The sequence below is a fragment of the Chionomys nivalis genome, chromosome 8, assembly GCF_950005125.1.
Source record: "Chionomys nivalis chromosome 8, mChiNiv1.1, whole genome shotgun sequence".
In the NCBI taxonomy this organism is placed as follows: domain Eukaryota; kingdom Metazoa; phylum Chordata; class Mammalia; order Rodentia; family Cricetidae; genus Chionomys; species Chionomys nivalis.
The window spans coordinates 89,859,158-89,871,223 of NC_080093.1; the positions used below are offsets into that span (position 1 = coordinate 89,859,158).

General features: G+C 37.4%; 2 protein-coding genes across 2 annotated transcripts; one reads left to right on the top strand and one right to left on the bottom strand.

Moving 5' to 3' along the window:
- Nucleotides 1-268: 268 nt before the first annotated feature.
- Nucleotides 269-5,800, bottom strand: LOC130879936 (olfactory receptor 2D3). The gene is given in 8 exon segments (XM_057778755.1): nucleotides 269-497; nucleotides 499-625; nucleotides 628-713; nucleotides 715-862; nucleotides 865-997; nucleotides 999-1,061; nucleotides 1,063-1,171; nucleotides 5,673-5,800. Coding segments are annotated over 8 exon segments (1,023 nt in total).
- A 1,988-nt stretch (nucleotides 5,801-7,788) lies between these two features.
- Nucleotides 7,789-8,736, top strand: LOC130880384 (olfactory receptor 2D2). The gene has a single exon (XM_057779383.1). The coding sequence runs from the start codon at nucleotides 7,789-7,791 to the stop codon at nucleotides 8,734-8,736; it is 948 nt and encodes a 315-aa protein (XP_057635366.1).
- Nucleotides 8,737-12,066: the final 3,330 nt, after the last annotated feature.

The following is a 12,066-nucleotide window of genomic DNA, read 5'->3' on the forward strand; positions in this document are numbered from 1 at the left end:
CTGAATTATGTACTCATTAAAATAGTACCTCCCACCTTTAATAATAATAATAATAATAATAATAATAATAATAGCAACAACAATGATAATAAATCCTAATTTTCTACTTTTTTTTTCTTTGTGTTATGGCTTAGAGCAGTCACCATTTCCACAGCGTGTTCTTCTGTTTCACGATTCTTCCTGAAATGACTTAATTCATAATAGCCTCCCTAAATCCTCCTCCATTTTCAAAGATGTTACCATGGTGTCCAAACCCAGACCCCACGGATCATTTCTTGTGAAAGAAGGACATCCTTGCAGGTAGACTCCCAAAGGCTCCTCTGACATCCTTGTTCCCCAGACTATAAATTATGGTGCTTAGCATTGGAGTCACTACTGTGTAGAACACAGATATTATCTTATCAGACTTCTTTGTGGTTTTGGTGTTTGGCTGCATATAGTTAAATATTCCAGACCCATAGAAGAGGACAACAGTGAGGTGAGAACCACAGGTTGAAGAGCCTCCCCTCCCGAGACTGCATCTGGATCACAGTGGAGATGATGTTCCAGCAGGAGATGAGGATGAAGGAGACAGGTGCTAAGAGGCTCACTATGCCCATTGCAAAGATGGCCATTTCTGTGCTGCAGAAGCCACCTTTAAAAGGGAAGGACGCTCACAAAAGTAATGTCTGACTGTGTTCTGCCCTTGATAGAGAAAATGGAAAGCAGCAGTACTTTATTAGGGACACTAGGAGCCCACACGCCCAAGATCCTAGAGCCAACTGAAGACAAAGTTGTCGGGTCAAAATGGCGGAGTAGGTCAGGGGCTTACACACAGCCACATGCCAGTCACAGGACATGACTGCAAGCGGTGCACACTCTGAAGGGTGACTATTACCTGTGTCACACAGCCTCAAAAAGAAGGAGTTTTCCTTTTTGCAAGGAAGTGGAACAATGCTTGAGGAACAATGCTATTTGAAAGACAGAGATCTGCAGAAGAGAAGTTTCTAAGAAAAAAAGTACATGGGGGTATGAAGTTGAGAATTCATGAAGATGAGGATAAAGATGAGCAGGTTTCCAAGATACAGTCAGGACATCAATGATGAAGAAAAGAAGAAACAGAAGGATCTGAGTTTGTGCATCTTGTGAAAGACCTAGCAACAAAAACTCATCCACAAAAGTCTGTTTTTTTCTTTCCGTTGAGATTTATGTTTGTTTATTTGTTTGCCACAAACAATAAGAACACAATATTATTAAGTTTATGACATTAAGTCCTATAGAAAGAGTTTTTGTTAAAACTGACATCTAATTGGATATTTCTAGGATTTTATATTTTTTATCTAACATGTTCTAATGAATGCATATGCTTATTTTTATTTTAATTATTTGTGTATAGTTTATATCAACCTCATTTCCCCCCAGATCTTTCTTTTAACCACTGCTGTTTCTTAATAGATAAAATGCAATATAGTATAAAGTCTTCCTGGGAAGGGTGGAGATATCCCTCAGATATTAAGAGTACTGACTGCTCTTCCAAAACACCCAGGTTAAATTCTCAGCACCCACATGGTACCACTGTGCTTTTAACTCTAGTTCTCGAGCATAAGATGCCGTTGGCTAGTATCTTCAAGCATGAGGCATACATATGGTGCACAGACACAAATATAGAAAAAAAAACACTCAGAAATACACACTAAAAAGTCTCCCAGCTAATTTTGATATGAGGATTAAAATCCATAAATGAAAAAAAGAATTGTTGTGATACCTGGTTAGGACTATATTTGAAACAATGGAGGAAATATGAATTATGTTTGTGAAATATGTGGAAAGGTGCCTGTGAAATAATATTATGACCATATTGGAGGATAAACCCACAAAATGAGGATATTTGAGGGAGCTGGTAGATAAAAGTTAACTATGACACTCAGTCCATATGAAACACAATAAAAATTATCACCCATTATCACCAGTGAATAGGTCATCCTTAGTAAAACAAAAAACAAAAAACAAAGAAACAAACAAAAGCAGGCAGTAGAGTTAAATGACATCATAGATTAAATGCACCCAACACATGCCATCCAAACATTATAGAATAAAGATTCTACCCTGCATTCTGTGGAACTTTGTCCTAAAAAGATCATGTAAAAGGACACAAAACAAATATTAATTAATGTAGGAAATTTTAAATAATTTATTATTCTGTTCTGACCACAATAAACTGCAGCTAGAAATTAACAAGAGAAACTACAGAACACATGATTCTCATAGCGATTAAATGACAAAGGGGTCACTGAAGAAATGAAGAAGGACTTCAAATAATTTCTGTAATTGTATGAAAATGAACACCACGCGTCACCATCTATGAGATAATATGACAGCAGTCCTAAAAAGGAAATCCATAAATAAAAGTAATTACACTAAAATAATCAGGGATATTTCAAATAAATGACTTACTTATACACTCTAGGGACTTGGAAGAACAATAACAGCCAAACAAAATCAGTAGGCAGAAATAATTAAGGTCAGGGCTGAAATAAAAAAAAGAAAATTATAAAAATCATATAAATAGCCAATAAACAAACAATTTATCCTCAAAAAAGGATAAAGAAGATGAACAATCTTTATCTAAATGAATTTTAGCTAAACTAAACTATCACAAGGCAGTGACAGAAGACCCAAATTGAAAGAGGTAAAATTTGAGACATCATAACAAGTACAAAATCCATTAAGTTGTAATATCTCAAAAAAAGGATGTGCTTATAGATGTATGTGACCTATAAAATTAAATCAAGATAAATAACTTAAGTAGTTCTATATTAAGCACTTAGATGGAAACAGCAAAAAAAAAACAAAAACAAAAAACAAAAAAACATATCTTGCTAAAAGTTGTCCAGGCACCAATGAATTTACTGTTGAATTCTAACCTTAAAGAATCAACACCAACACTTTTCAGACTAACATAAAGTACAAAAGGGGAGACTGTTGTAATTTTAAAAACGCTGCGAAGAGATGTCACACCATGCAACAGGGCTCACATGGGAGGTTTATTGGAAGAGGAGAGAGAAGGGGCCAGAGAGGGGATCAGAGAGTGGTCCTTATGGAAAGAGTGGCAGAAGAGAAAGGAAGAGAAGAGAGGGAGGGGGAAGAAAGGGGAAGGGTGGAGAGGAGAGGAGAAGGGAGGGGAGGAGAGAGAGAAGGGGGGCAGGCGCACCTTTTAAAAGGGAATGTAGTGAATGTGTACAGGAGGTGCTCTTAGTGGCTACAACTGGGGACTTATTCTGTCGGACTCTAAGGGCAGGCCAGTATGGACGCCTAAATACTAAGAGAGACTACTACTAAACTCTCTTCACAAAGCCAGTATTATCTTTGTATCACAACTAAAAATGGCACAGCATCCCCCCAGCCAAAAAAAAAAGTGTAGCCCAATCTTCTTAATGAACACAGATGCAAAACTTGCCAATAAAATACCTACAAACCAAATTCAAGAACACATCAAAAGATCATTTTTTTTCACTCTACATGTTTTTATTACAAGACTACTGAGCATATGAAGGAAATCCATCATCCGGTAACTACATCTAAAGCATAAATATTTGAAAAAAAGAAAAATTGTTTCACTAAATTATATGATTAAACCATGAGATCATTCTTTATGATCAACTTTGCTTCGTACCAGGCGTGTAGTGATGGCTAAACATATGCAAATCAATAAGTACATCAGATAAATGTATTCAAGAACAGAAATCGTGTGCTCATTTCCATAGCTTTTGAAAAGGCTTTTGACAAAATCTAATATTGTTTCATGATAGTTCTTTCCACTCACACCAACCTAGCATGCTTAACTTTTCTTAGTAATTGATTTGTGTTAAATTTTCATTCCCTCATCTGGACAACTTAGGATTCTGCTAATGAATACCAAATTTTGGAATAATGTCAAATACATGATATTTGCCCAAATCTCATAGCCCTGATTACAATAGTTAGATGTATTTGTTATGCTCTAATCACATGCAGACATGCTCATTATCTTCATGTAATGTTATCTAGGACACACTATCTTCATATTCTGCAGATAAACTTTCTCAGACTCATACAGGGAGTGTATGTCGGAGCTAATCTTCAATCCAATATTCCTTTTCTTCTAGAAACAAAATACTTAATTGGAATTATGTAGTGTTTCTCCAAAGAAGTCCTGGAGGACCTAGTGTGAGGATCTGTAAGCAAGATGGGAGTCATACATATGTGTTATTTTCCCATCCAAGTCACAGCCATTTGGGAGACTTTTGTAAGCAAACACAGCTCGGGATCCATTCACGCTAATAATTCAGAATTCTCCTGAGAACTATAACTGCTCCAGAGGCGTCTTCTAACATCTCCACTTTTTACTTCATTCACTTCATTTAAAAGGAGCTGCTGTGAAACAGTATATTCTGAAGACACTGATAAAACTTTCCATACAGCAGGAGGCTGTGAGAGACAGTGAGGATCTTTTTTCCCACCTTGTCTTAGTCTTAATTTTCAAGTTTTGACTAAGCTCTTTGCCTTTATGGAAAGATGCCTGCTCTCTGCTTAGATAACGCCTTAACAAACACCATTCTAGGGCTTTCTCCTTCAAGGCTGAAATGCACTTGTTAATTCTGATATGCTAATTTAATCTTTAGTTTTTTTTTTCTTTTCTCTAGAAGAGAACATTTGGCAAGATTGGTAAAGTAATAAGACAAGGCCTGAGGTGAACTAAAGTTAAAAATAGGTTAGAATGGGAATGAATTGTTTTTACTTACATTGGATTCATAGGGTTTACATATCTTCTGGCTTAGATATAGCCAACATATTTTTTTTTAGGATAGCTCTATTTTAACAAATCATAATTACAACATTAAATTCCCCGTGAAGAAGAATGCCAGTACTCATCTTATAGAAACATAAGCAGAACTTCCACGGAGTCAGGTTTGGTCTTTGTGTGTGTACGTGTTTGTGTGTTTACTGGAAAGGTGTTTATCTGTAAAGAAATGGACATTTCCCCCCCAAACTGTAGAAAAAGCTAAATGAAATGTTAGAAATCTTGACAGTGAAAACAGTGTTTTAGAAGAAACTTCTTGGCCTTGGGGACAAGTTTGAAGTCACCTGGGGGAACATTTTCACCTTAATATTTACATGGTAGATTTTTTTTAAGACAATAAGGGAGGTGGGAGTATCACTTTGTCATGATATCCCAGAGACAGAGCCCTACCATGTACCAAGTCATAGTCACATTAGTCTCGAACTCACAGTCACCTGTCTCTGAATATTTTGACTCAGGTTAAAATCAGTACAAGAACACTGTAGATTCTTATTATGTACTACAGATATTGATGATATGATTCCCATCATATTTGATGTGAATAAAGGTGATTCTGATGTGGTCACTGTCCCTGGTCAGCTACAGGCACCCAGAAAGGCAAAAGTTTTCAAATATAATTTATTAATGCATACTGAGCAGGTAATTAGATAATGATGCCAGCATATTTGTGCATCTGAGAGTAGTTATTGTGAGTGGGTATGTTTGTGTATATGTGTCTATTGTGACTGGAGGTTTACAGTGGAGAATGAGAAAAGATACTGTGAGGAAAAATTCTAAGAGTGAGCAGCTGTGGGTAAATGGGATATGGCTATACGCTGGACTTTTGCCATATAGGAACGTAACAATACTTTACTCTTCATTGTCAGCCTGACTGCTTTTAGAAGTCACCATAGAAGCACACCTCTTTGTGTAGCTGTGAGGATATTCCCAGAAAGGTACGACTGAGGAGAGAAGGCCCACTCTGGATGTAGGCAGTGCCATTTTGTGCGCTGAGATCTAGGAAAGAATAAATAGGGAGAACAGACTAAGTACCAGCATTTATCTCTTCCCCTGATTCTTGACTATGGATGTAATGTGAACTTACCCGTACCCTCACTTCTGTTCTCACAACTTCCCCACCGTGATGCACTGAACCCCTACCCTGTGAGCCAAAACAGACCCTTCCTTCCTACATTGACTTTGTTAGGCATTTTGTCGCAGAGACAATAAAAGTATCTGACAGAGTGGTGCAGGGCTTGTGCCACCTTGTCTTGTTAAGAGTGTCTACACACATGCGAATAAGGAACCAAAGCATTAGTTAAACACACGTGCAGTAGGACCTTCCCTCTTAGGGCTATCCCAACTTCACTCTTAAAGCCTGTTTTGTGTTGAAACATTGGGTCACTTAGTCTGACGGCTCCATCCAGATGCTAAGAGCCTGTTAGTAGATCAGGTGAGATGTGCTTTTGTCTTTTTTATATTTTAATGCGTTCAGCGGTCCTCAGTCTGTACTAAAATGTGTTCTTTGATCTGGGTGTGAAACCAACGATGTGTCTGTTTTACTTCTCTCTAACAAACTTTGACATCTTCTAAACTCAGGAACCCATCTAAACTAGCATTAAAATATTTCACTTTTCCAGCATTGGAAATCCGAAGTATTTCATATTACATGTACTTGTTGACCATGTCTCTAAATATTTAAAGCTATAATTATTTTGAAATAAACTTGTTCCAGACCCACCATCATAAATAACAATGTGCTGATAAAGATACATAATATTCATTATCGTGCTGATACAGCTCAAAGTTGTGTGTGTATTTGTTTTTTAAAACTATCTTGATAACTGTATTTTAATATGACTGATTTCATTAGTGATTATTTTGTATATTTATTTTTGTGCATTTAAATACACTATTTTGAAAACCTTTTCCAGATAAAGAATTAGATAGCTCAACCCTTTTACAAGACCTTAAACTTTATACTTTAAATTTTCTTTATTTTTAGAAAAGCATTAAGAAATTGATTATTATTCAAAATTTATTCAATCTCTCTAAGGATATTAGCACGCCTTCTAAAAACTCTGCTCAAGCATAAATATAAGTATCTTTATTTACTCAATTCATGATCACAAACTGAACAATAAACTCGATTTCTTCTAAAGGAGCTGCTGAGACTGACACCATTTTCAAGGGACATTTCATAGTCTTTGGGAGGGGTAGATGATAGATAACGGCAGGAAATGAAAGATGACAGGTTCAATGCAGGGAGTTAGTACTGTTTGCGCATACCAGGACACCAGCTGAGCTGATGGCTTAAATGGAAGTTCTGTTATGGTGACGATGTGTCCACTGTCTTGGAATTTCATTCATAACATGCTGATAGAGCTACAGCTGATGCTGTGGATTGCAAAAGTTATCAATCTGGTTTACCTTTTGAGGTGTTGTCTTCCTTTAAGAGAGGTTATTTTCTCTACTTAAGAAAGCCATAAGTTTGATAAAATATTTTGGCTCTTTGAATCCTTACACCTTTGTGACTGTCCTTTCAGGGAAGAGACAGCATGTCCAAAGTATCTTTGAAAAATTCAAACCATCATAAGATGGATGGAATGTGATGAGAAGGACATACGCCTCCAGGAGCTCATTGATAATACACTGGAACCTCACATTGTAGTTTTACAGATTAATGCAATCTGATTCATCATTGCATTATTAGAAACCTGACATCCAGATGACTCTTCTCACCTACTCACCACTTGCCAGATGATACCAACAACAGATGTTCCATCTCACAAAACATTGTCATACAAACCTCGGGAATGTCCAAAGTGCTGCAGCATGATAATATTCTGGACAACTAGTAAAGTGAACTTTTGAAATGTTTCCCAGTGATTGGGGTTATCTCTAGGTCCTCCAAACTTTGAAGCAAATAATGTTTATATTATACACATCTGCATTCAGAGAGCCTTCTTGCTGAAAAAAAGAGATGAACTATGAGACAGACAAATCAAACTCAGGTGACCGAATTTCTCCTTCTGGGACTCTCTGATGACCCCCACACTCAGAAGCTGCTATTCATCTTATTCCTGGGTGTCTATCTGGTCACTGTGCTTGGAAATCTACTTCTCATGTTTCTTGTTCGGACTGACTCTCAGCTTCACACACCTATGTATTTTTTTCTGTGTAATTTGTCACTGGCTGATCTCTGCTTTTCTACCAACATTGTTCCTCAGGCTCTCATCCATCTCCTTTCACAGAAAAAGGTAATTTCATTCAGACGTTGTGCGGCTCAGCTTCTGCTCTTTCTCATTTTTGGGTGCACACAATGTGCCCTTTTGGCTGTGATGTCCTATGACCGGTATGTGGCTATCTGCAACCCTCTACATTACCCTAGCATTATGACATGGAGGGTTTGTATCCAACTGGCTATAGCATCATGGACTAGTGGCATTTTAGTGTCTCTGGTGGACAGTACTTTCACACTAAGTCTTCCCTATCGAGGCAGCAACAGTATTGCTCATTTTTTTTGTGAGGCCCCTGCACTGTTGATCCTGGCATCTACAGACACTCACACTTCAGAGATGGCCATTTTCCTCATGGGGGTTGTGATTCTCCTCATACCTGTCTCCCTAATTCTGGTGTCCTATGGCCACATCATAGTGACTGTGGTCAAGATGAAGTCAGCTGCAGGAAGACTCAAGGCATTTTCTACCTGTGGTTCCCACCTCATGGTTGTCATCCTTTTTTATGGGTCAGCAATTATCACCTACATGACACCGAAGTCTTCCAAAGAGCAGGAGAAACTGGTGTCTGTTTTTTATGCAATGGTGACACCTATGCTTAATCCCCTCATATACAGCCTGAGGAACAAAGATGTCAAGGGAGCTCTGTGGAAAGTGGCCACAAAGAACTTCTCAAACAGGCTTAGAATCACCCACTGACTCAGCTCCTCTTGACTTCCTAAGTATAACACATGCTAGATAGTCTTCCTTATAAATGTAAGTTATGGTAAAATGCTCATCATTGGGTCTTATCCATGAACACACACATTGACATTTATCCCATACTTTCTTTGTGGAGGGAGAAGGAAATAACACATGGAGCGAAAAGGGGGAATAAATGCTTCCTTTCGATATATACTTTGATAGCGAAGACCTTTTAGCTTCTGTCTTTTTTTGTGTGTGAATACACAATGTGCCTTTCCAATAGTGATGCTCTATGATTGGTATGTGGCAATCTCGAACCCTCTGCATTACCCTCACATCACGACCCAAAGGTCTTTTCTAAGAATTAGAAAATCTCCTAATACAAAAATCTATCTATAAACTATGGCATATGCTGTTGTCTATCCCCGATCCTAATCTAGGTTTTCTTTTGTCATTTCTTAATTTCTTTATATCTTCAAATAAAAATTTGAAAATATTGCTTAATATCTCACCATGCTCTGGGTGCTTCTTATGTGTGCATTCATGTATCAAGGGTGGGTAATGAAGGAACCAGAACACTGAAGTAGAATAAATGAGCCTGTCTTTACTGTCCACACTTTTTTTTAGAGACTCAAATATACTATTTATCAGGATAAGCCTCATAAATGTGAATATAAAGATTTAAAACCATTAAGAAATAGTGACATGCCTCAAGTATGTCATTAACTCCATGCCTGAAGGACTAAGTGGATGGAACTAGGAACCAGGGATGGTAGCTGTGTACAAAAACCACCAGGCAAGAGCTGTGAACTAGGTTAGATGTGTGAGCAATCGATGAGAAAAGTTATTTAAAGGTAATTCTCTCCTATGATACCGTATTCCAAGTAAAATCCAGAGAACAAGGAAACCTATTTATACAACCCATAAACCCACCAGGAACTGAGTCAAATAGAAGGCATTGAGGATAGAGGATGCATCTGAAAGGGTCAAGAAAGGTGGAATTTACTCTTTTTGCCCTCACCAGGCATTTGCTCATTGTCCAGTGATTAATTCATGTTTGTAGTAAAGAGAACATTGGTGTGGGAGGTCCTTCTATGTGTTGCTTTTATTGGTTAATTAATGAATAAAGTACTGCTTTGAGCCTATGGCAGGGAAGAACAGAACTAGGCAGGAAAAGCTAGGCTGTATGCTGGGAGAAAGAAGGGAGAAGTCAGAGAGAAGCCATGGAGCTGCTGGAGATAGATGCTGGGAACTTTACCTGGTAAGCCACAGCCATGTGGTGATATACAGATTAATAGAAATGGGTTAAATTAATATGTAAGGGTTAGCAATAAGAAGCTAGAGCTAATGGGTCAAGCAGTGATTTAATCAATTCAGTTTCTGTGTGATTATTTCGGGGCTGAGAGGCCAGGAACCAATGAGCGGCTCTCTCTCTTTCCTACAACAGAACACCAAATTCCACCAATGACTTTATCATTGTGACTTCATAGTGAGAGTACATATGCTTGATACCTAAAATGATAGCACTGTCCAGATTTACTCAAAGGAATGAGGAGAAAGAGTAAAAGAGTAAAACAAAAATGCAAACCATGACAATTGATTAGGAAATAAACCTTTATTTCTGATCTTAGTAATCAGACCTAAACTGGTAGTTGTAATGGTTTTTTTTTTTTTTTTCACTACGGTGGCTATATCTTAAGCAACCAGTGTCCCAACTGGCAATTGCAATTGAAGCTACTGCAGTCAGGCAGTAATTCTGTTCCCTCAGGCAATAGCTCTATGAAGGCACCCAAAGGAAACTTTAAATTTCTGTCAGGATTAGAATTCAGGATTCAAAAGTTGAGGAGAAATTCTGCTCACTCAGAGAGGCTAAATAGCAAGTAGCTAACCTTCTCTTTCTGCTCATGTCTCCATAAAAAATGAGGTGTCCTTCTACTCAGCCCCCACTTAAAAAAATGCTTGCTACACTTAGTTTCTTCCTACCACTTCCTGTCAGTTGCTGACTCTGCCTCCTGACCCCCTTAATTTTATTCAGTCAAACAAATGTAACATGTTTTGCATCGTTAACTAAAGCAACAGAAACCAATGTAACACATCATTACACAGTTAAAAATAATATTCTACAACTGTCTTCATGGATTTGTTTCTGCCTTAGCCTCTACTTATGGAAATTTGTTGGCAGTGGTGACCTAAAATTTCTCTCCTGAGAATAAGTCCATAGATTCCTTTTTGTTGTTGTTGTTGTTTTTTTTTTTTTACTTCTGTTTAATTAGTGATAGTGTCAAAGAAGTGTTAATGCTTGTAAAGCTTTTTGATTTCAAACACAATCTTCCCTGACTCCAGGGTTTTCAGCAGCCCTATTTGTTCTTGGAAATAGAAACAACCAATAAGGCAGCATTATAATTTTACTTCAGTTTTCTACGATTCTCTCCATTATTTTAGAATGTAGGCACTTAGTGTTATGAACTTCAGAACTGCCTTTATTGAATCCCTGAAGTTTTGGTATTTTATATATTCACTTTTATGCAGTTTTAGAATGTTTTTTAACTTCTTTCTTATTTTTTTTCTTGACCCATTTTTCTTTCAGTAGTGACCCATTTCTCATTTGGTTCAGTTTCCATGTGTTTGCAAGCTTTCTGTTATTTCTGATATCCAGCTTTAGTCAATAGCGGTCAGACAGGATGCGTTTGTTGTATCTGTTAAGACTTGCTTTGTGTTTGCTATGTGTTTGAGAGTCAATTTTGGAGAAAGTGGCGTGAGGTACTGAGAAGAAGGTATATTCTTTTGTATTTGGATTAAATCTTTGGAAATACCTGTTGGGTCCATTTAGCTTATAATATCAGTTAGCTCCAGCATTTCTCTTTTTAGATTTTGTTTGGATGACTTGTCTAAAGACAAGAGTAGGGTATTGAAGCTTCTCACCATCAGTGTGTGAGGGTCAAAATGTGCTCCAAGCTGAGTAGTGCTTCTTTTACAAACTTGGGTGCCTGTGCTTGGCAGATGCCTACGCTTGGCACATAGATGTTAAGAATTGCAATATCTTCTTGGTGAATTTTTCTTTTGATGAGCATATAATGTCCTTCCTATATCTTCTGGTAAGTTTTCATTTAAAGTCTATCTTTTCGGATATTAATATTAAAATGGCTACACCAGCTTGCTTCTTTGGTCCATTTGCTTAAACTTTCTTTTTCTATCCTTTCACTCTGAGACAATATCACTCCTTTGATGTTAGGGTGTGTTTCTTGGGTGCAGCAAAAGAATAGATCTTGTTTTGGAATCCATTCTGTTAGTTTGCGTCTTTTCATTGGGACATTGAGACAATTGATGTTGAGAGATATAAATGAG

Excerpts from the sequence above, each read along its gene's own strand:
- LOC130880384 (XM_057779383.1), top strand. The coding sequence starts at position 7,789 with ATGAGACAGACAAATCAAACTCAGGTGACCGAATTTCTCCTTCTGGGA.